Source organism: Ceratina calcarata, unplaced genomic scaffold (assembly GCF_001652005.2).
Source record: "Ceratina calcarata isolate Rehan_Ccalc_2016 unplaced genomic scaffold, ASM165200v1 scaffold283.2, whole genome shotgun sequence".
Classification (NCBI taxonomy): domain Eukaryota; kingdom Metazoa; phylum Arthropoda; class Insecta; order Hymenoptera; family Apidae; genus Ceratina; species Ceratina calcarata.
Genome location: NW_017150618.1, coordinates 102,795 through 128,110, shown reverse-complemented (window position 1 = coordinate 128,110; position 25,316 = coordinate 102,795). Strand labels below are relative to the sequence as shown.

The 25,316-nt window shown below is 41.1% G+C and overlaps 1 protein-coding gene across 31 annotated transcripts in view; it reads left to right on the top strand.

Moving 5' to 3' along the window:
- The window catches only part of CaMKII (Calcium/calmodulin-dependent protein kinase II), a 100,457-nt gene that overhangs the window by 50,223 nt on the left and 24,918 nt on the right, over positions 1 to 25,316 (top strand). For 16 of the 31 annotated variants that reach the window (XM_018022248.2, XM_018022246.2, XM_026812442.1 and 13 more), the window contains exons 5-11: positions 251 to 389; positions 1,021 to 1,123; positions 4,892 to 5,070; positions 5,402 to 5,524; positions 5,619 to 5,702; positions 10,645 to 10,705; positions 18,602 to 18,691. In XM_018022248.2, coding sequence (XP_017877737.1) covers positions 251 to 389; positions 1,021 to 1,123; positions 4,892 to 5,070; positions 5,402 to 5,524; positions 5,619 to 5,702; positions 10,645 to 10,705; positions 18,602 to 18,691 — 779 coding nt within the window. The remainder of the gene's footprint in view (positions 1 to 250; positions 390 to 1,020; positions 1,124 to 4,891; positions 5,071 to 5,401; positions 5,525 to 5,618; positions 5,703 to 10,644; positions 10,706 to 18,601; positions 18,692 to 25,316) is intronic. The other 15 variants (XM_018022249.2, XM_026812450.1, XM_018022237.2 and 12 more) reach the window with 3 other exon arrangements.

Here is a 25,316-nt window from a genome sequence, read left to right as displayed (position 1 = left end):
AAATAAAAGTTGTAGGTACTTCTATTATGTGTAAAAAAGGTCGTATACAAATACTTCCTCGAATACTTCACGTGGTTCGAATATTTTCATTATACATCCACTGTACGTTGGTCCAGAATCCAATGAGTTATATGTACGTAGAAAATAAATCCGTAAGCTTTAATGGATGCTGATTCGATGCGTACAGTTATGAGCGGGTTACGATTTTGTTGGACTCTCACGAGAAAGAGTTTCGCGTGATAATTTACAGAGTAACCGGCGGCGAACTGTTCGAAGATATCGTCGCGCGAGAATTCTACAGCGAGGCGGACGCGTCGCACTGTATTCAACAAATTCTGGAAAGCGTAAACCACTGCCATCACAATGGAATTGTGCACAGGGACCTGAAAGTACGTAAATAAACGATCGTTCAAACGAGCCAGCTAGACCGCCATGCTCTGAGAGCATCCGGTACAATGGAATCTAGCTCAGATTCCTGTAACCCTCGGTTAAACGTATCATATTTTGGTGCATGATACTCGAAACGTACTCGGGTTAGTTGAAAATAAAAAAGAGTCTAGGAAGGTCGGCGATACGCGTGCACGAATAAACGCGATCCTTTTTCAAACTTCGATTTTGAAATCCCTGCATTTTATAATCGAATTACTGTCTTCGCAAAGTCAATTAAATTGAACAGAAAAATTTCAACGTAAAAAGAATGAAACGTGGGTTTGTTGAAAAGAGTACAAACGAATTATTGCACAGATGAAGATAAAGTGTGCTGAGATATAAGATCAGTACAATATAGATTTCTATCCTGTACAATGAAATTATTATCGTTGGAAGTTCGCGAGAAAGTACTATTAACTTGGTTAAAAAGGGTAGTAGGAGCGTCTGTGAAAAGCATGGTTGTACGTATTATCTCCTGTTGGTGGATCAACCTACAGCATGGCCGCGTGTAAAAATGCAGGAGAACGGTGACAGCTCTTTGCGCTAAGAGTGTCAAATAGGAATAGTCGACGAGTCTGCTTCCTGTTGCAGCCCGAAAATTTACTCCTGGCAAGTAAGATAAAGGGTGCGGCTGTGAAATTAGCGGACTTCGGATTGGCGATCGAGGTGCAGGGCGATGCTCAGGCATGGTTCGGTAAGCCCTGTTTTCCTTCATTTCAATTATTTATTCATTATATATTCTTGTGTCTTATCACCGTTGCGAAGCATTATGAATGGACGAATATCGCACATGAGTCATGTACATATATAATAGATTTTTATAAAGGGTTTTGTACTGCAATCAGTAAATGGAAATGGAGTCAGTAATTCTTATGGACTCGATCTGTATATTTTATGGTACATCTTAAGACTCGTGATATGCATATGGCACGCAACGATGGTACAGAATGATGATATGCAACAGTGACTACGAGTTAGATATACGAGTCTCGGTTTTATCCGCTAATACCTCGCAAGAGTTATAAAAATCATACATTCGCAAACGGCGAGGTCGAGTTATTCACATCCGGTTGGATTTCCGCGTAGCCGTTTCAGCTCGTTGACATTTCCATTCGTTTCTCACCCTGCGGTTTCCGTCTTCCTCCGTACGTACACAGGTTTACGCGCGCATGTATATACGCTCAGCCCGTGTCACGGCCTGGTTCGCGTTTGTTTTTCGACTGGGGAAACTCCGCGAACGGAAGTACGCCGTGCTATTGGAAAAGTTTCCGCGTTTTCACAGGCAAAATAGATTCTCGGAGATTTTCGTATTGTGTTTGCGGTCAAAGAACCACTCCAGTTCTCGAATCCGACAGACTCCACCGAGCTACCTCGTCCTCCGAGACTCCGACCATATTGTTCCGGAGATTGAATGTTGTTTTTCTTCCACTCGCTAACAATTGAACCGGATTGCGGTTTCCATCGCCTGGTGGTAAAAATCGTTGCACGCATGCTCGCGGAAATTTCGAGCACCCACATTTTTTTCCGGCCGGTGGATGAAGCATACTCTGACCCGGTGTAATATGCAACAATTAACTTTGAAACGTAGGATAGCAGATTTTTGTGGAACGTACAAAAGTTTTATCTTCTTTTTGGCATTCTGTATTTTTGTATATCACGTACACAGCTTGTATTATTTTTCATATTCATATTTTGAATTATTTAAAATTTACGAGATTAATAATCTTATTAGCGAAACGTAAAAATATTTGGTAAAACGGAAATTGTCGGCAATTTTATAATACATTACAATTAAACAATTCGCATCCTAATTAGATCAAGATATTATTTAATTAACTTAGATTTATAGTAATCGAAAGAGGATTAATTCTGGGAATTCTGGAAATCTGTGGAATGAATAAAAAATTATTGAAAGCTGGGACATTGTCTCGAGTTTTACTCTGTCCTGAAACATAGCATAGGTATATAGATCTGCATTTATTGTGGCAACGCAGAGGAATTTATTACGTCTTTGTCCCGCGACAAATGAATCTGTAAATTATATCGATGGAACAATGCGGCGAACAGATACGCTTCGATAAAAACGGTATCGATAGATAGGAGCTAGTTTGATGGTCGGAATCTCCGGAACAACGTTCGCCACTTTCCATCCATCCACCGGCCGTTTATCGGAACGAGCGGCCGTTCGACCGGTTTCAAACGCGCTGACGTTCGTTTCCGTTCTCGAAAAGCCGATAGCTCGAAATTCGCTCGACGCTCCCTGACATCGGCCGAGGTCGTGGTTTCTCCCTTGTCGAAAGCGCGAAATTCGAAACTTTTGATTGCGGAGAGTTTCCGCGGTACACCCCCGTCCACAGGCCTTGGGACGTAACGTCAAAACATAAAACGGAATGAAACGTTATAAAAATGTAATTTCAAACTAATCAGAATCTGAATTTATATGAATGGACGAATATCGCACATGAGTCATGTACATATATAATAGATTTTTATAAAGGGTTTTGTACTGCAATCAGTAAATGGAAATGGAGTCAGTAATTCTTATGGACTCGATCTGTATATTTTATGGTACATCTTAAGACTCGTGATATGCATATGGCACGCAACGATGGTACAGAATGATGATATGCAACAGTGACTACGAGTTAGATATACGAGTCTCGGTTTTATCCGCTAATACCTCGCAAGAGTTATAAAAATCATACATTCGCAAACGGCGAGGTCGAGTTATTCACATCCGGTTGGATTTCCGCGTAGCCGTTTCAGCTCGTTGACATTTCCATTCGTTTCTCACCCTGCGGTTTCCGTCTTCCTCCGTACGTACACAGGTTTACGCGCGCATGTATATACGCTCAGCCCGTGTCACGGCCTGGTTCGCGTTTGTTTTTCGACTGGGGAAACTCCGCGAACGGAAGTACGCCGTGCTATTGGAAAAGTTTCCGCGTTTTCACAGGCAAAATAGATTCTCGGAGATTTTCGTATTGTGTTTGCGGTCAAAGAACCACTCCAGTTCTCGAATCCGACAGACTCCACCGAGCTACCTCGTCCTCCGAGACTCCGACCATATTGTTCCGGAGATTGAATGTTGTTTTTCTTCCACTCGCTAACAATTGAACCGGATTGCGGTTTCCATCGCCTGGTGGTAAAAATCGTTGCACGCATGCTCGCGGAAATTTCGAGCACCCACATTTTTTTCCGGCCGGTGGATGAAGCATACTCTGACCCGGTGTAATATGCAACAATTAACTTTGAAACGTAGGATAGCAGATTTTTGTGGAACGTACAAAAGTTTTATCTTCTTTTTGGCATTCTGTATTTTTGTATATCACGTACACAGCTTGTATTATTTTTCATATTCATATTTTGAATTATTTAAAATTTACGAGATTAATAATCTTATTAGCGAAACGTAAAAATATTTGGTAAAACGGAAATTGTCGGCAATTTTATAATACATTACAATTAAACAATTCGCATCCTAGTTAGATCAAGATATTATTTAATTAACTTAGATTTATAGTAATCGAAAGAGGATTAATTCTGGGAATTCTGGAAATCTGTGGAATGAATAAAAAATTATTGAAAGCTGGGACATTGTCTCGAGTTTTACTCTGTCCTGAAACATAGCATAGGTATATAGATCTGCATTTATTGTGGCAACGCAGAGGAATTTATTACGTCTTTGTCCCGCGACAAATGAATCTGTAAATTATATCGATGGAACAATGCGGCGAACAGATACGCTTCGATAAAAACGGTATCGATAGATAGGAGCTAGTTTGATGGTCGGAATCTCCGGAACAACGTTCGCCACTTTCCATCCATCCACCGGCCGTTTATCGGAACGAGCGGCCGTTCGACCGGTTTCAAACGCGCTGACGTTCGTTTCCGTTCTCGAAAAGCCGATAGCTCGAAATTCGCTCGACGCTCCCTGACATCGGCCGAGGTCGTGGTTTCTCCCTTGTCGAAAGCGCGAAATTCGAAACTTTTGATTGCGGAGAGTTTCCGCGGTACACCCCCGTCCACAGGCCTTGGGACGTAACGTCAAAACATAAAACGGAATGAAACGTTATAAAAATGTAATTTCAAACTAATCAGAATCTGAATTTAGTCTTTCAACCGAGGTAGATGGTCATTAATTCCGAATATTTATCAGTTTTTTTTTAACACTTGGAAATGACCCAAGAGATCAGCATCGATTTTCATCCCCACGGAATTGCAACTAATTTCCCGCCGCGAGTTTCCCGTTCCTCAATTTTTCTCCACCGTCGAGGGAGCGTTTAACATCGTCGAGAGTTCCTGAAAGTAACCTAATCTCGAAGTTCTTAAACGCACGGATTTGAAAGCACCGGAATAAATTTGCGAAGAAGTAGGTGGAGGGCGAGGGGTGTATGGATGTTAAATGCTCCGAAACGCGGATGAGATTTTTGTCGAGGAGTAACGCGAAATGACCCGTGAAAAGGTTTTGCCGGGACGCCCGGTTATCTCAGCCCGGAGGTCCTCAGAAAAGAACCATACGGCAAGCCGGTCGACATTTGGGCATGCGGTGTCATACTTTACATCCTCCTGGTCGGTTATCCGCCGTTCTGGGACGAGGATCAGCACAAGCTGTACGCGCAGATCAAGGCTGGATCCTACGACGTAAGCATTTTTACCAAACTGTGGATTTTTACGTCAAATCAAGCTTTTACGTCAATCGAAAAAATTCAAGTTTAGATAGAAGCATTAAACATCGTGACTTTAGATTTAGGGAGAATCAATAAAAACTGTAATCCGAAATAGTAGAATTTAGTTTGATAGAATAATCAATTTAAGCAGCTATTCTTATTGACTTAGCGTATATATTTTTTGTAAATGCGTAAAATCTAGAGTCTAATAAATAATCATTACTAAACGTCGTTCGGAAGCGACGTAATCATCTGACATATCGATTGCACCAGTTAAAGATATCCGTGGCACGTTTGTTTCGCAGTACCCGAGCCCAGAATGGGACACCGTAACGCCGGAAGCGAAAAACCTAATCAATCAGATGCTGACGGTGAATCCGAGCAAAAGGATCACCGCCAGCGACGCACTGAAACATCCCTGGATTTGCGTAAGTAAAATCTGTCCGACCGCTGGTCGATCCATCATCCGGTAACGCTGGAAACGACACAATATCAATCGTCCCTCTCGTTTTTGTGTTACAGCAACGTGAACGCGTCGCGTCCGTCGTCCACAGGCAAGAGACTGTGGATTGTTTGAAGAAATTCAACGCAAGGCGCAAATTAAAAGTGAGTACTCTTTAATCATTGTCCTCTTTTCGATTGAAACCGACTACAGACACTCGAATCTATACAAGTGTGTCTATACAGGCAAGCCTGAGAGGTTTAACAGATACTTGTAGTGCATCCAGATTTTCTGGTAAATCTTTTTAGCATTTGTACACTCGTAATTACGTGATTCTCTTATTAATCACGAAAGATTGTTTCGCTCGAAATATGAAATACTAGAAATAAAACATGGATGAATGATTGAAGGAGATTCACACAGTGTACATAAGCTTGTAATATAATTTATTTAATGAAGCTGAAATTAACATGTTTCAAGCTTAATTAAACGTCTAAAGCCAGCTTTGAGGCTGTGCAAATAATAGTAGCACATTCTGATCGAGCTAATCTGTCAAAATTGCAATAGAGAATTTAATTCGGTGAAGTTCGTTCAAATAACAATAAATCGTTAAATCGTAGTAAGGACGGACAGGATTCGCGTATGCGACTAGTAATTAGAGGCCGGTCGCAGGAGGTCGCGAGTTTCTCGATTAACAACGGAAATTCGCTGGTGAACGTGTCGTACCGGAACTCCGGCTAACTAGTTACACGCAAGTTTCGATTCGACGTCGGGTGTTAAGGTGCGCCAGTCCGTTAAATGATCTATAGTCAGCCGACCTTGTGTCAGGGTAAACCGGTGTTTAGCGTTTAATCATTGGTCTCCTCGCGCCACCCGACGTTCATACGAATCCTCGTCGCGAGACTGGTCATAGGAAACTCGAAATTGAGTTCACTTCTTCATTCGACCTCTTTTCGTTAATCGATAGTCGCTGTAGGTGCTACGGAATAATTTTTAGATACTAATTGTTAGATCGCATGATTTTCGGAGTGTTTGATACGACTGAGTAATTTACAGGAGGCCGCTTAAATGTCTTGGATAAACAATTTTTTCAATTTAATTATTAGATACATTGAACGTGTGCGGGTATGTAAATATACATATTGTAGTTTCTTCTGGAAGAAATGTATGTTTATGTATTGTCTGTTCTAACGTATTTTTGTTTGAGTTGAGTTGGTATATATATATATAAGCCTCCACGTGAAATTCTCTTTTATGATAAGGAACGAGTAATCGTGTATCAGAAAACGTGCAAAAATTAAATGCATATCGCAATGGTTAAATGCTAGAAAAGAATTTCTTCTAAGACTGATAACATATATACGTTTACAATATAAACGTTTCACTTTGCATAAAAATCTGGAGTCTAGTAATTACGTAACTTTGCCGATTGTATTTCAATTACAACACTGCTTCAATTCGAAATCGATACAAGTAAGAGACGCGATCTTTCGAGGTAAAGAAATGCCGGTTTCGCATTTGCAAAAAGTCTTCTCCGCGTAGATCTGGTTTGATTGGAAATTCGTGGACTTCCGGTTCCCCTACCAATCTCTAGTCGGTCATTTCTGTCCAGCTGTTACGATCGCACATTGTCGTTACGCGAGACAGTGTCGCTCGAATTGGCGTTGGAATCGCGCGTTGCCGTTCAAGTGGCCTGTTTCTGTGAACGCGAAACTGCAGCGGCGATCGCGTCGAATGAAAACGATACGGTTATTCGTTGAATGGGCAGGTATGGCGAGTGTACGCGAGCTCGATGCACGCCGAATATTAATCGACGAACACCCGGTGAAATTCGTTCCCGTCCGTGAAGAGCGCAGGCTCGTTTGTTGATTAAACTGTGACGTGTAAACCAGTGGTAGCAGCTGTTAATTAATGCCACGCGAATTTCGTGATCCCTGTTGGAACGAATAAATTTTTTACATAAGTTCCTCTTCCGGTTAATTGGGTTAATAAGCACAAACATCATCTTTACTGAAAGTCCTGGAATTAAAATGAATAGAATGTCGAAGATGAAGGCGTTCAGAAACAAATTCATGTCGTGCAAGCAACAGGAATCCACTGTTCCTGAGGTATTTGCCACGTCTCTGTTAATCAAAAATTAAATTTATGTAATAATTTCATTTAATGGGTATTTTTTAATTTTGCATATATTAGCAAAAATCTGAAATAGCAATTTGATATACATTTTAGTCGATTATACATTTTACGACATCGGTTAAGTTTTATGATACGAAATGAAAAAAAGTGGGAAAATGGAAAAAGTTTGAAGCTCGATCACGGTTATTAATACGACGCCCTTCTTTTTTCGAGAGTTTGTTCAATCGTCGAAAACTCGAAACTCGAACACGATAATCCCATTCTGGTTGCGTCCGCTTTGTCGGAAACTCAAAGGAAACACTCAATTCCGGTTACCTTCGATCGACACTTTTTGCCATTTCCTTCTATTATTTTTCTCTCTTTCTCTCGAATCGTTTCAAAAACCAAGGAAGGGAAACTGTTTCAACCTTTTCCCACGGTAATCGCGTGTCGATAAATCGAATTTAATTCTCCTGATGAGAACTTGTTACTGTAATTAATAGACTGTGGATTTTTATACGAAATAAAACGTTTTTCATATCAAGTAATGAAATTTAATTAGAAAAATGTTTCATCCTTTATAAGGAATATGTTTTCTTGTTTCGTTTATCTACGTCAAACCTACATGAGTTATCTTTACTTCTGATTTATCTTTTTCGTGTATCTTCTCTTTTCTCTAATTAAACGCTTTCATGGAATGATTAAAAAAAGATGAAGTAGCGAACAGTTTTAATTTTCTGACATGTTCCTGGATATTCTATCTTTTACAATTTTCCTAGAAACACATCAAAATGCACAATGCAACAATTAAAGGGCGGAGCGTTACTCTTTCGCCTTTTTGTAGAATTTTTTATTTAGTCGAAGCTTTTAATGGCTTTCGGGCAAAACGGGGTTGCCCGTTTCTTTATGGAGATCGCAGTTTCGATGAATATTAACGAACTCTTTTTGCACGCTACGCGCGGATTTATTATGTTAATCACCCCAAATGACATCAATTTTTTTTGGATGTTATTCATTATCGAGTCGCAGCTGAGCTAAAAAATTATGTACTCTTTTCCGAGTCACTTTTATGTTATCGAGACGCAACTGTTGCGTCATTCATCGCTATTCAATAATTGGAGACAGTTTTTTGAACATGTCTTTATATCTTAATATCTGAACTTCATAAATATTAATATTAATCTCGCGTCGAGATACAGTAAACTTTTTCATCAACTTAATAATTCAATGCCGAAGTACACGAGTTATTCATTAAATAAGAAATGATATCCAAGAGAAAAGTTTAAAATGGCAGGCAAGAAAATTTCGAGACGTGATCTAAATCGAAATGACCTGGTCTCATAAACGTTGTCTCAAGTGGATCGACGAAATCTGTTCAACCTTAGCGAAGGAAGTGATTCTCGTTTATCTACACGTGTCTTGCGAACAGGACAAGAAGCGCAGCGTGCGCAGTGCATGAATATGTAATAGAAGTTGGCGGGAGGTGAGAGGGTGGTTCGGCGTCTCTGTTACGAGACTGCTGCGAAGTTTAATAATCGAAATTTAAATACGCGACGCGCTGTGTTACGGCGCGCCGGACGAAAATAGAAGCCGGCCTCTAATCGAAATCGATTGTTCTGTCGGCAAATATTTGTCGTAAATATTTTCTGGATGCTCGAACGCGATACGACAAACGTTGTATCGACGTCGCTCTTATTAGCTCTGTTTGCCTTCGCACGCCTCTCGTATTTGTCGCGGCCCTCTCGCTCTGTCCCCGTGTTGCTTCCGATTCCCGGGGAACCCTCGCGTGTGCGCCACTGTAATTTCGTTATTTAATTGTCCACGCGATTCAGGTAGTAAATGTATATCAGATTTCACGACGCGAGATATCACGTTCGAATAAATATACACTTCTGTTCATAATTCCCAAGACACTTCCAGGCACTTGTTGTCTATTAAAAGTCTGACAAATGTTACGACTTGGTAAACATGAGAGATTATCTTAATTAAATCATTAAATAAATCATACGGTTTGTAGACATACGATAAATCATGCTTACAGAAAGAACGTGTGGAATATAAAAGATAAAATCTATACGTGCCCTAAGATTGATGAACTGAGATGCACATTCGAAATCATACAATTCGAGAGGACCTAATTTTCTTAGAAGTATTCAGGGTTCGTCGTGTTTCATTTGCAAGCAGTTGTATGGAAACTTTTCCAATAATTACGCGTTACTCTTGAATTGATGGTATTATCGAGAGCTCGGGTGATCTAACGAGATGTCGAAAAGAAATGACAATTTCCATCAGCGAGTGGCCGATGAATAAAAGATATTGTTCCGTTTCGCATTTTAAAACGCCCAAGGACGGGATTCCGTAAGATATCGCGTACGTCGAGTAACAGGTCGCTGTTTTAATTTAGATAAAAGACACCGAACCAGGTAACGGCTGGGCCGTTAATCCATCGACTCCCGTAGCTCTCTGGCAAGCGTACCGATAACGATTGCAGTTCCATGTAAGAAATTACACGAGCGGCTAGGTCGTTTCAGTGCGTCGTTCGAGTCTGATGTTCACCGGTTATAATAACGCGCAATATTGCCAGCCGGAAATGTCATCTGCAGTGTACAAAGAAGGTGCATTAAACGATGCCTCGTTCGCATTTAATATCGTTTGTCCTCGGAGAATTTGCATGCTCGGTTCTTCAGTCTCTCTGTTGGTTTAAACATGTTCAAAATTTTCTCTCACGTATCTTCTATTAATTTTAACCATTTGATTATTCGCAAATGATTTTTTTAATTAATGCGTTCGAAACCGGCGGATCTTTCCCAATGACACAACAGTTGCGTCGACGATCTCAAACGTGTTAACTCTGTCCCCGGCCGGGATTCTGCTCGAGCTTATCCCGAGCGATTAACTTCTGGCCAGCTGTTAAAACGACTTTCTTACTCTCGGTTTAGCAGTCTCGATTAACGAGAGGGGAATAATCGCCGGTTGGTTTTTTGTTCACAGGGCGCTATTCTGACCACCATACTGGCGACGAGGAACTTTTCCAGTAAGTATGATGCACAGGGTAAGTACCTCCGGCCCTCTTCAGCGCTTCATGGACCATGACAGACAGTACTTTTATATGTCCTATTAAATTTTACGCCCACCCAACCCCTCTGTCTTTCTGTTTCTGTCTCTGTTTCCCTGTCTCCGACACTCCGTTCTATATGTGTCTCTTCTTATTCTCTCCTCTTCTGTCGCCGTCTCTCTGTTCATCCATAAACCTTGTTCTACGTTCCCCGTTTTCTTGCACTTAAACTCTCTCTCTCTCTCTCTCCCCCTTGTCATGTGCGTGTGTACATATATACCTATATATATATCTACATATATAAAGGTTCGGTTCATTTGCCCTTTCGTTTTTTCGAGTGGTGCTTCACGACGTGACCCCGCACGCATTTATTAAGACGCCACTCTGCGTACAGAGCCAGCAGGCGGAATTACTTGTTTTAGGTGGCTGCACGAGACAATAAAAGTGGGACAGAGAACAGTTTTAGTACAAGTTTAAAGTTCCTGAGAATTTATATTTAAAAAGAAAATAAATAAATCGTGATAAAATGTTTAGTATTTTCCTAAAAAGGAATTTTCTCGGGGTCGCGGAATGAAGCATCAAAGATCATTCCTGCTCGTGCACCGAACGGATTAGAGCCCTCCCCTTGCCTTCTCTAAACGCGATCGGAGCAGCGAGGTGAAATTTACAACGTTTCGCCGATTCACTATCGTTGGCAACACGACTAGACCTCGAAACTCTCCTCGAGACGCCGACCCGGTCTCACAGTCTCATCGTTCCCCCGGGGATTTATTTCTCTAAAAAAATTTCACCCTCGCTCGTTCTGAACACCGATAAACCAATTCGTGATTATATGTATAGTATACTATACTCGTTCACAATTTCGTGCTATACCTCATAGTCGATGCACTTGGCTCGCACCTCATATCCTGCAAGGACTGTTGCGTTACCCACGACTCGACTTCTTTAATAAAATAATAAAATTAAGGGTTGACTGCGGATTTTCATTTATAGAAAAATTGTATTTGTTGAAGAAAAGAATGGATTAATAAGAACTGTCATTTAATGTAAAGACATAGAAATTTTTTTGATTCGCACACGAGAGATACCAATTGAGAGTCTGGGTAACGCAAATTGTCGTCGCAGTGGACTCAAGCAGTTTTCTCCTCATCATTGCCCAAGTGGCAATCATTGAAGTCTCCCTTTTTAGTGAGAATTAATCATCGAGCTCGATCGACGATCATTGAACCCAAACGAAATTGCAAGCATCAACCGGTCCGTGTTTCTATGGATCTTTCTCTGAATAGTCTGCGTCATTCATTTTCATCGTTCTTTGTCCCAGAAAATTTCTTAAGTTTCAAATTGGCGCTGCTCCGTGATCTTCATTGAGTTTTTAAAACGAGGAGAAAATTATATTGGTAGTTTAGACACGGTATTAGCCGCAACTGTTTAGGTCCACTGACGAATAGCGCATATGAATGATAATTGTGCGTTTAGTTCTTGACACTATGTAGCGCCTCCATTCTGTTTAAAAAAGACTCGAGCGAAACGCAAACGTGGCTCACTCTTCCTCCTCGCATTTTCATGCTCCACATTTTGGAACGAAACGTAATGAACCAAACTACAGCCAATTAACAGACTTAGAATTTTACCTAATATACAAAAATTGAAACAAACATAAAGACTGTCATATGTATAAAGAGTACCAAGAATGCACGTCGGGTTTAAGGAATTTCTACGTAAACCGTAATTATTATTTAATTATCTTTTCTATAATAATAACGAGCAGTCGCGAACGCCGTTCCAAAATCAAAAGTATGAACACCACACGAGTTCATGTCTGTATGCATACGTGTAACGTATTGTACACCGATCTCCCGTTAGCATACTCGTTTTTCAACCTAAATGCTCGACACACTAACCGAGACCACGTCCTCCCATGCATCGGACGAAGTATTCGAAGTTCTCGAATGCATAATCTAATCACACTTACATGATGTCAGATTTTCCCTTAGGATAGACACTTCCTGAGAACTTAGCAGAACTTTAGTGGATGAGCATCTTGCATCCGTAGAGTGGAATACCCAGAAAGTGATACATACCATTTTTCTCTACCCCCGGAACGACTCATCACTGTTTTCTAATACCATAGAGCCTGTGTGTAATTTTGTTCGTTCCTTTCTGTTCGCAATTGTTTTTTTTTTCTTTGATCTCTCTTTATTTTTTTTTTCTTAACTGTTGCGTCTCTACGATAACGTGCGAAAGACACATCGTCGGAAACACTTCATGCTCGAAGCACGTAGAAATCAAAGGTAGGACAGGACACGACAGGGGACAATCGCTGGGGTTTCCACGTGGGAAATTATAACGGTGTCTACGTGTCGACGATACGTAATCGCGAGTTTCAGCAAAATTTCTCGGGAAATGAAAAGGCGTTCCCATTAGGATTTTCTCCGGGATTACTGTGCAACCCGTATAGGACGATACACGAAAGGTGACGTTCCAACGTAACGCCCTGGCGAGAAGTTTCGGGACGAACCTAATACGTGAAATGAAATTACAGGCAGACGAGTCTCCTTGTTTTCATTACTTAAATTAAATGTTACATTGCCGCGTTGATAAAAGAAAAACTTTTCGCCAGGAGTACGAACGATCCTCTTGAAATTGTTGTTTGGTATCGAATACTTTGAGTAAGAAACCGGAGCAAGTTTTTCGAGGCTCGCGTGCGAGTTATCGCGCGTGCGATCAAATAGTTTCATTAGCATGTAACAATTTCCGAGCGGAAGTCGGTGCAGAAATGCAAGTGCCACCGTCGAGTTCCCGGCGCGTCGTTCGCAATTTGTTTCAATTACCAGCCGTTCCTGTCTTTTTCCGAACGCGTAGTTAATTTCGAGGTATCGTCTTCGGAGTTTTTATCGGTTCCAATTTAATTAACTTGGTCCAATCTTGCCTGACGTTTTTCAGTATTCTTTTCATAACGTCGAGAGAACGTCACCTTACATTTGGCTTGTAGACTTGCGGGTTTTTATGTGATGTAAAACATACACGATCCCCAGTCTTCTGATTACACGTTGTTCAATTATATCTCTGAAGTAGATTATGAAACGGCGGAGTGACGTTATAAATATTATCACAATTCTTAAACTTTTTCACCATGACCTGTCTTACAGAGTTTTCTATTGAAATCACCGATTATGATTTCTGAAACGATGTTGTCGGTGATTTCAATTCTCTGTTATCAGCTATCAGATCGTTCCTTCATTCGTTCGTTTGGCTAAAAACTCTAAGCCACGAGTTTCATCGATCATTAAAATCGTAACGTGACAATGGCCAATGCGCGAAACAATGGAAACGAAGTCGTGCAAATCGATGAGAAGTCGATGGGTGTTGAGAAACAGTCACCAGACTCATGAAACCTATTTTTCTCAAATACTTTATCTCTTTCTTCAGAAGCTTACGAAAACTGCGTACCTTATTTTCCTTTCTAATCCCTCTGAAAACGTCAGCGATCGATCGAGGATCTCGTTCCGTATGCGTTCTCCTTTATTTAGTGCCGCTCTTCGTCTTTCTTTGGCTGATCGAAAATCAATGAGAACGCGGATGGAATTATTATTCGCAGGTTTCGTCGCAGTGAATTGAAAAATGCTGAACGCGTTTATCGGTGTTCGATAATCGCCTTGCTTGCGGGAATAATAGACGCCACGAAACCGTTTTTACTTCTTTTTTATGGAAAAATCGTGAATCAATCAAAGATTATTCTTATTTATTAACGAGTGGGTCTCTTTTTTATCTTGCGCATATTTGCAACGCGAACGATACACAGGAGGTATAAAATTATCGCGTTTCTTTTCAATTTAAAGGTGCTTTACGTTTCACTTGCGAAACGTATTTGACAGAATGAAAAGCCTGAGACGGTAGAGAGACTCGTTTCGTTTTTCAATGAAGTCGCAAGAGCTCCGGCCTCTCGGAAATTCATCGAATCGATAAATCCGTAGACGTCGACGAGCTTCTAAACGGTGTCGGAATTTATGCGAGGGTAGATTTATATTTAACACACCCTCTGCTGGCTCCAAGTGTACGTATATGGATAAATATAAACCGGAGGCAAGCGACGATAAATTGTCGGGTCTTGGCAAAAAAGAATTCATGAATTTTGTCTGGTGGATGGGGGCAACGGATCTCCATGAATATTGTACCGAAATTCGGTTTTTCCGGACGGGAGTCAACGATCGATCGTTCTCTCTCGGTCTATGCTTTCCCTCCTCTGTATTTTTTCCTTCTCTTTCTCTCACTCTCTCTTTCTCTCTCTTTCCCTACTATCTGAATCCATTTCTGTCTGTCTATACTTCTCTATTGACTGATTATTTTTGACAAGCTACGCGAAGTGGGTCGGAGGTGCAAGGACATTAACCCTTCGTCTCTGAAATTATATATCACTCTTTCAATTGAGAGAAGAATTCTTTTTTCCAATTGATAACGATAAGCCGTGCTTGCAAATCACTTCACCACACATACATATCTACACGCGAGCGCCGTAGGAATTTATTTGCAACGATACGTTTCGTCCAGAAATTCCGACGATCGAGCAATTTCAAATCTCGAGCATACCATATCCAGTTTGTACTTTTCGTTCGTATTCCCATTAATTTTAGAGACTGTTACTGTCGCTGTTGATTACAATTTATATTTAACGGTGAACGACCGATCAGAATTCGGACGATATATAACGGAATCGTGTGAATGGTCTGTCGAACGAATTCTCAAAGGGAACAATTTTGAACGAAGCTCGAGGGAGGAATATTCCGGACGAACAATCGTTCCCGCGCCTCGCATTTGGCATGGCTGCGCTTTACGCCTCGCTTTTTCTTTTTTCATTTCGCTTCACGCCTGGTTCTCCGCTATCCTAACTCCCGTTGTTCGAATTTCTTATCAAATGGAATAGTATCGCCGCGAAAATAGGTTCGAGGCAACCCGTTTCCGCTCGATTTTTCCTCCGAGTTAATCGAGATTGCAAATTCTTTTTATATTCCCATTTAGAAGTTCAATAAATTGCAGTTACTCTAATTAAATCATCAGTTTTCGATGTGTAATTAAAAAATTTTAAAAGATATTATATATTTTTGTCTCTGAAACGAAAAAATTATTTAATTACTTAGAAATGTGCAAACTAATAAATTGTTAGAATAAAATTCTACAATCTTTTTGAAAGAGACGATTTCACATACGCTAACTGAGTAGATAGACATGAAAGGAATAGTAACATTGGTGTATAAAGAAAAGTGAAGAAATGTGAAAAGGTACATGCGAGTAAATTTCATCCGTTGACTGCAACTAATTTAACCGCAGTAAATCGAGTCGGAAAATGAAAGAAGAGGAGAATTTAACGCGCAGAGAAATGGCGTTGCCTCGACGGAAACGGAGCCGGCTGGCGGAAAAAGATAAAGAATACGCGCCGCACTTCCGGCACGAATTCAGCCCCGAAAGTACACGGATATTACACCCCGGGGAGGAGTTTTCGCCGGAGTATTTATCTGTCGCGTCGCGTCGTAACCGAGAGTCCTCCATCCCGTTCCCTGTCTTCTCCTCTTTCACCCTCACGAGATTATTTTAACCTCGCAGAAACAATTCGTGCCCCGGCACACGCGATATCCGTCTAATTGGCACCGTGTAATTACCTTCTCGTCGAAAACAGAATCTTGTTTATCCATTTTTTGATTTAGACAACTGCCTCAAGTTCCTCCATCGAACCTTAACTACTATACACGTTGAAACTCAAATCAGATCCAATTGCTTCGACATTAATCCAATTAAAGAATATTAAATATATTAAATACCTTGTTCTGTTAATTATCTATTATTTTTATTATTATAAGAGAAGTGACGTGAGAATTATAGTAGTTAAGTGTTAATTTCCACGTTCTGTCTATTTTTAATTATATATTAAATTGATCAACGATCGATTTCGTTATTTTTTACAACTAAGGTAAAAAAGGATCGACGTTGTCCAACTGTACAATAGAAAGAAAGATGAAGGAAGGGAACCAAACGAATGGTCTGACCTTTAAAATGTTAATTTGCCGCAACACAGCATCGTAACCAACAGAAAACATCCTTGAAAAAGATGTTGACACGCAATCGCACGCAGCATGCAGCTATTATGATATACTTTCTCTTCTCTTTTTCGTTGTCTGTTTTGGTTATTGCAAAACCGTTTTTCGTCGCTTCGCTGCCACGGAACGAAGCCGTGCTCTCGAGAGGGGCCGCCAGAAGGTAAAAACGAGAGAATCTTTTCCCCCTTTCTCCTGGCACTGATTCGTCGTCTTGAGAGCATCGGCAGAGTTGCTCGGATTTTGTGGAGTTGCTCGATCACGATTGCCTCGCATGCGGAACACGTGCACTTTTCTCAGTGTTTTTCCACCTTGCGTTCCCCGGCTCTCCCTCTTCTCCCCCATCCACCCTCCTCGCGTTTCTTCTTCTCTGGAAACAGTGACCGATCGATCGGTTTCTCGAAGATCTAGCAACGATCCAAAACTGTCGCTTCTCTTCTATCTCCCCTCTATTTGATTTTTCGTAGAAATGCAACTGCTCAGCTGACACGGACGACGATATCTTCTTATCACGGGATCGAACTAACGATAAATTTTTATTCTGGGAAATAGATTTTTGGAAATATTGTTAAGTCGATTCCAATCGATGAGCGAATATTTGTTCCTAGAGTTCCTGTCGCCTTCCGCGATTCCATCTAGCGATCGAGATACGTTCGCACGAAATTGTCTTGTTCGCATTAACTTTCTCTTATCCCTCCCCCTCCGGGAAAATTCTCGCTGCTGTTTTTTACTTAGAGGAGCACTATGTTTCACGGTATAACATTTGATTCTCCGACGACGTTCCATAATCAACGAGAGCCCTTTGTAAGGAAGAAAGAAAGGAGGATAGGTGGTTCCCGGTACGCTCGTGGGCATTGTTCCACACCGGCTCGGTTCCAATCTCACCACGACGTTTACCGTTTCCTTTGAGCCCCATTTTCACGGGAACTGCTCTTGATAGAATAATTCACGTCCTGGAAGGAAAGAAGCGACCGAGCTGGATCGCGCTCGACGACGACGTTGTTTCCTTCATAAATTCCTCGTTGAAATTTTTTCACTGGCTCCTTCGTAATTCTCTCAAATCAGAATACCTACGACGCACCTTTCCTCGTTGGAAATCTCTTGAGCAACTCGGTTATTCCATTTACTAATTGTTCCGAATCAAAGGGAACTCTCTCCCTCTCTCTCTCTCACTCTCTCCTATAAATGATCGCATTTCCTATGATATATCGTCATTGCGTATCATTACAAATGAACGACAGTCACATCGTTGCACATCAAATCATATAATAAATCGCACGCAAGATCTTATTTCGTTTTTATTTAATCGAGCTTATCGAGTCAATGCACTCCTGCATTCTAACAAATCGCGATTCACTTTCATAAAGTTTCTCAATCGAATCAGTACACGTGTATGATACGCAACGATGATACGCAATCGTGATGCAACCAACGGTGATACGATAGGAAGATATGATGTAAGCGGAGCATCTTACTACAGGCGATTTTCTTGATCGCTAGATTTTCTCAGATCGCTGTCTCTTCTCCCAGAAAAATATCCTAAACCTCGTGATGTGCGCTTTATTCGCTATCCTTGTGAAACGAAAAACGAACACGATTCTTTCCAATAGCCTCCTGTGTTCTATGCCAACTGTTACTTCTCTTTGTCTATATTTCTCGTTGACTCTCTCACTCTCTCTCTCTGTCTATCTATCTATCTATCTCTCTTTCACTGTTTATTCTCTATCAATCACAATAATATGTATTTCCGCACACCGTCCACGTGAATGATCACCCCGATTATACTGAAACGCTCTGCGTGCTCCAGGTCGGAGCATCATCACGAAGAAGGGCGATGGCTCTCAGGTGAAGGAATCGACGGACAGCAGCACAACGATCGAGGACGATGACCCGAAAGGTAGGACACCACCCACCAAATCCACACTCGCTTCTAATCAAAGAAAGATCCGAAATCTTCTCTTCTAGCCTCCCCCCCTATTTTTGTACGTAGTTCACTATACTACCCTCTCCAGAGGGTATCCCCGAGAATGTACACCCTGATAACCCCTAATTTTTACATTGCCACTCGGTATCGAGAGTCTTTTTTCTGGGGCCTGGTTGCACCGACGACGGTGCCTTCTCTTTTTCCCTAGATATCTCTTTTTCTCACTCTATCTCTCTCACTCTCTTTCTCTCTTTCTCCGATTATACACGTGACCGTGTACGCTCGGAATCCGCTGATCGAGAATTCTCGAGTTTGATCAAGAATATTCTCAAGCGTTAGTAACGTTCGATTAACGATTTAAGTGGGTTAAATAATAATCCACTCGGGGATCTCTACCAGGTTCTTGAATCTCGACGTAACGACTGGTTACTTGGAACTCGTATAACGTAATAAGTACGACTCGTTACTTGGGACGAATAGCATCGAATTAGTCGCTCGTATGATCGAATTCCTCTCGACTCAGCGCGCGATTCCGCGCGTACGCGCGGCGAGTATAGTAGTTGCGAGCCTCTTTCGAGCTCGTTAATCGTCTCGAACCGGGACAGTTAATTCTCTCCCGGGCGCGGTCCTACTAATGGCTCGAACCCGAATTTATCCGTTTCTACTGTAACTGGATTTTCGCGCCGCCATCCCACCGGATCGGAATTGCGAAAGGGGATAATTTCGCGCCGATTCCGAATTTACATTTCGCTCTTCGCCGGGGGGATCAAGTTTTAAACTGCTAACTGGCTCGGGATAGGTTCCATGGGATTTCCTGGAACCTGCGCGAGGACTGACTATCAATTATTCTCTCAACTTTGCTGACACCTTCACGAAAGTTAAGAAACACGTTTCCAACGGATTTGTCGCGTTATGAATCCACAAATTACTGCAAATAAGGGAACGTATTCTAACAGGAAACAAGAAATTTACTATAATTATTTCAAATTGAATCAAACGACTTGGATTTATTAGACTTCATAAAATCTATGCAGTTGTAAATTAGACTCAGTTTTTTTACTTTTTACTTAGTACATCAAATCGTCTGAAGGGTTTCTTAATTTTTGTGCCATTCGATACATCGAAGGGATCTTCCTTTCGATAAAGTATAAATAAATATGAACGAGAATTCTTGGAAAGAAAAGATTGTGTAACGAAGTCGCGAGGGAAGGTACTTGCGCGCGCATATCGGCCTATTATTAGAGAGATAGTACTCCTGCTCACGTGCAAATCGATCGTTGGACAATAGCTCGAGTAGATGAGTATCGTCCCTCTCTCGTTGCTTTACACCTCCTTTCAATCCATGGCTCTCTCAAGTCACGATTCACCTTATATTTACGTACATCTGTGCCCCGATTACCGATCTAGGTATCGTGAACGTCTCTTGTTGCAGAGGTTCGTTCGTTCATTGCTACGAAACTAATACGACTTTTCTTTTATAGTCGACCGTATCAATTTCTTTTCTCGAGAAAACACATCATTACGCATAAATCGTATAGAACAAATTCTACGATAAATCATGAACTGTTTAAAAAAAATTCAGATTTTTTTTAATGGAATCAATAATTTTGATGAGACGCGACATTAAAGTAACGGGTGGATACAATCATTACCGGGAAAAAAGTTGCTCCTTTTTCCAATTCCCAAACGTCGTCTCTTGTTGGTCCCATTACCTCGCTTTGAAGAGGACAACCCGAACAAACGTACCTCTGTAACAATCACGAGAGCCGTGTCCACCCTTTAGAAACGTAGAAGGGCTTTGCTCGTAATTGTCCACCGAATTCGCAATGGAGCTGATACTACGTCTCTTTGGCGAAATCTGTTTCTCTTCACCTCTTTGTAGACTTTGTGCTACTTATTCTCGACCCGTTCTACCGCGGCCCTCCCCGACCCCCCTCTCTCTCTCTTGTACCAGGCGAAGAGTATCGCCTTTCTACCGACGATTCTACCGACTTGCTACTCGGAAAATTTCTGGCTATGCGTACAGTGACTATCTCTCGTCGCCTACCAACGACTCTGGCTAATCGCTAGTAGATTATACCATCTCATTCAACGAGAAATCGTGTACAGTCCCAGAATTTTCAATCTAGTGTTTCCTTGTCATACCATACACCCCTTGCTAGCTGTTCTTGCCGGACTGTCTTTGATTAATCGCAATTGGAGCACACGAAAACCGTTATAACAATCTCCCCAAGTATTAGGATGATAGGTATTATTTATGAAAAAAAAAGAAAGTTGAATGTACTCGGTGTGTTTCCGGAACATTATTCTCCCCGGTATCAGCTTTGAACTGCTCTTTTCTTTGCGGTACATTTGATACGACAGAAAGCATTCGTTTTTCGCATCAATTCCCAGAACAGTATCGTCAAGGATCATATCACAGGATCGTTCTCTCGTTGCAAATTAGTTTGAAATAAACTTTACAATGAAATATTTCGCGTATGCAATTTTCTATAGAAATTCGTAGTCCGATATTAATTATAAAGTTTCATACATATGTATTTTTATTTAAAGATAGAGTTCACAACAGTAAATAGTAAACTATGTAATACATCAGAAGAATGTAGGCACATGGTTTAAGAAAGAAATTAGATTAAATATTATTTATTGCTTAGATTTGTTAAGATTCAATCCTAATTAATAAAGATACTCATGAAATTGTGAATATTCTTATTTTATAGTCTTATTTGTCGTGAAAATTTAAATTCTGAGATTGTTATTGAAGAAATAAAAGAAAAGAAGAGAGCGCGATCCTGGCGATCCTCGGCATGCATGTAACCAAGTTTTCCCCTTTTCGTCCCGTTTTACACCGAAAACACCAACTGACAATGGGTCTCATTCGCTTTCAAGATTCAGACACTTTATCACGGAGTGAATTGATTCTCGAGTCAAACACGAGTAGGTACACTCGAGCACAGAACGGCCGATACTCTGACAGAGCACCGCCGTAACAATTGGATTCAGAAGCAGATCGTCTGCTTCAACCTGTTGTTATTCCCTTTCGATTTCTTATTATTGATTTCTCTGACCCTCCGAGTAACGTCAACGATCAATACATAGTCGGCAATTTTAGTAGTTGATTTTTAATCGACACGAAATAAAGTTCCTTCTTTTTTTTTTTTGATTCGCTTTCAGTATGCGACACATAGATACACCTCCGCTCGAGACTTTCAAAAGCAGTTTAGTGCTTGTGAAAGCTTCGAACGTCCGATCATTTCATAAGTCTTCGATTTGTCCATTCATTTCGAAAATACGCGAGATTTTAATATCGAGTGTATAAATGAATTCGTGGCTCCGAATAAACGTCGGGATTCATGGAACTGGAGAGTACAAATTAATTTGTACGCGTAATGAAAGGAAGTATTTGAAAATAATTCCGTGGGACGTTTTAACGGTACGCTCGACCATGGATGTTGAACGACTCATGAAACGATCTACACCCACAGCGATTACATTACACTTTTAATTGCGCTGGAATCCCCTATCAATGCAACAGTAATTCGTAGAACAGCTGCGAGGAACGTTGAATCGACGCTCATCACACACGATGCTCACAAATCCATAACACGTTCCACGTTTCAATTGACGAGTGTCAAGTAGAATAATCAACGCTGATCGGTACGGTTCTCAGTAGTACGCAGTTAAATCGGTCAGACCGAAGTAGAATCGGACGGTACCGAGTTAGACAGAGAAAGTTTAGAATCGTCTTCTCGCGTGACCACCACCGTCGAAAGGGATCGGCATTAGTCTTAATTAATAGTTGATTGTTTAACAGTTTCTCTCGATTTTCGTTTCTTCCACGCTTCTCCCACGTACCCTGCGAGGATATCGCTTCCGCGGTATTAAATTCACGAGTTAGTTAACATTAGAACTATCATCGATCAGAAATTGAATATTAAAATAAATCAATTATGCAGAGAACTGATTATTCATTTACTACATTTTGTATTTCATGAAGCTCATTGAATTTCAACAAATCACGATTTTATTTCATTTTTAATGGAATCAGTTGATTCATCGTTTTGTACGAGGAAATGCGTCAGTAAAGGAGTTGTCCAGCACTGCATTTTGTCTATTTTTTATTCGAAGGTAATACAGAGACTTTATAGTTCTAGTGTTAAAAGTCTTAATGGCGACCACTACCACGTCTCGGTCCGTTAGCCAGTAGTGTGCAATTAGCGTGGCACAATGAGAAAGTCGAGCTCGGGTAATAGAGTGGCCGAAATTACTTGCGGAAGTTAACCCCGGAAATCCGTACATTTCGGTATCGACTTTTCCTGGGTTAACCGAGAGAAAATTAGGAAATTCGATCGAGGATTTAATTCGCAATTCGTCTCGCGCCGCTTCCGCTTCTTTTCCGTTACTCAAGCTTATTTCGTCCCGTTTTCTACCTCTGGGTTTTTAATTATTATGAGAGAACTTGTTAGTAGTTTATCAGTAGGAGCTTTTCTTCGTGATTCAGCTGGAACCGCTCTTACTACTACGCGTTTAATAGGTGCGTGACTGACAGATTTGAAAACAATCGTCGGCAGATATTTTTACGATCTCTCGGCAGTGTTAATTTTGTTCGGACGATTGAAGGAGATAGAGAATTATTTAAACAAAGGGCGGTTCCAGCCGGACGCGTGCAACCGTCGATAGTCCATCGCGCTTCTCCTCACGGTTCGGATCACCCATAAGCGCCATAAACGTGTCACTGTCGCCGCGACGTTTGTTCATTGAGCGAGCGAATTTGGTAGCGGATTAGCGACTTAGTGAGATTAGATTAGTTTAGCGAAGCATCCATCCACATAAACGATGCAACAAGCACACAAGAGTATGCAGCGACCTCTCACACGTCACCACGCTGTAAAAAAAACGTAAGTCGAGACAAACAGAGAAAAAAAAAAAAGAGACAAGCATATTATTCTGGTAAATATCTAATTTTCTTGTTTTACTCTTTATCTGTATTCTTTTTCTTTATCACATCTTGTACACGTATACACTTGGATTCGTACACTGTGCACCGTTTTCGATTGTTTCCATCTTTTCATTTTTATTGGATTTTGCTCGACACGGTCCACTTCTTCGCTCGTGTCTCTGTGTGTCTGTCCACTTGTTCTTTTCACTCGCCTTTCTTATCACTGCATCGACTCTGCCCGGTCACACGAATCGCAGATCGCGTCTGTCTTCGTTCGGCGACCTCAGGCTCTTACACACGATTTCTCTCTTCCTCTTTCTGTCTCTCTGTTTCTGTCTTTCTCTCACGTAACCGTCCATCCACCCACCGACACGATCACCGGTGTTATGGATTTATGAACACTATCACTGATTTGCCTGTTCTCAGCCATTTTCCTTAATTCCACGTATCTCGCATCGTTCGCATGCGCTTCAGATAATTGTCAATGAAGCGAGAACTTGTTCCTGGTATTATAGAAACCAAGTTTTAAGTCAGAAATATCATTTAAAATTGTCCAGTAGTAACTGACTTCGTCACGAAGTCAGAAATACAAGAATAAATATGACGGAATCATACGAAGTTATAAATAACAAGTTATTCGTCAGGAGCAATTTCTCACTCGACTCGCAAGCTTCTGCCATTGGGTTGACTTGTCGCTTGTGCATGCCTGTGCATTGACACCCTGTGCGCTTTCTCGGATACCGAGACGACCTCGGGAGCTTTGAAGAACGCGCGAAACTATTGCATACCCACTTCTCCCTCGAACCCTCGCGGTTTAACCGAGAAATGAAAAGGAGAAGGATAAAGAACGATGGAACCACCCGCTTCTCTTTCTCTCTCTCTCCCCCCCCCTGCCGTTTCTTCGTTAGAAACTCGGCGAACCCGGAACCGAGATTCAAGTTTGCGCAACTTGGAGAACGGATAACCGTTTCCGCCTGTATTTCTCTCTATTTATCTTTCCCCTGCATCCCCGTGTTATTCTCTCCGCTGTTCGATAAGGAAGAATCGGAACTACCACGTCTACGGATTTGCTGATAAGATTTTTCGAATTCTCATCTGCTTCACTTTTTAAACAAGCCCTTTCTGGATGTTTTATTTTTTTTTTCTTTCCTTTAAACTGTACGAGAGGAATGACTTTTGCCTCACTTTTTTCTTTTCCCTTCGCGTGATCGCACGAGCCCTGTTTTATCTCCCACTTCTTTGTCAAGATGAAACCCGGATACCCCCAGACCGATCTTATGATACTCGATCAAGAGACCAAGTACGAAATAAGAACCGAACGAGATACGTTCGGTGCTGGTAGAGTGTCTATCTTTTTTTTTTCTATTTCTACTCCGTCTGCCTATCTATCTATTTATCTCTATTACTACTGTCTTCCGTTAGTTTATTCTTAGAGATTAATCTTTATAAGCTAGAGCCATTTTATGATAGATTTTTTTGTGGACTAGCTGGAACGTGGGTCTCAAATGGAAAAAGAGAGAATTTAACTGTGGATTTTACGCATTTATCGAAAAATTGTATTTGTAGAAAATATAAAATGTGAATATACTCCCAGGAGGTTTTTGATCAGCGCAATAACGCGATATCGAATAACAGGTTTTCCCATCGATACAATAATAT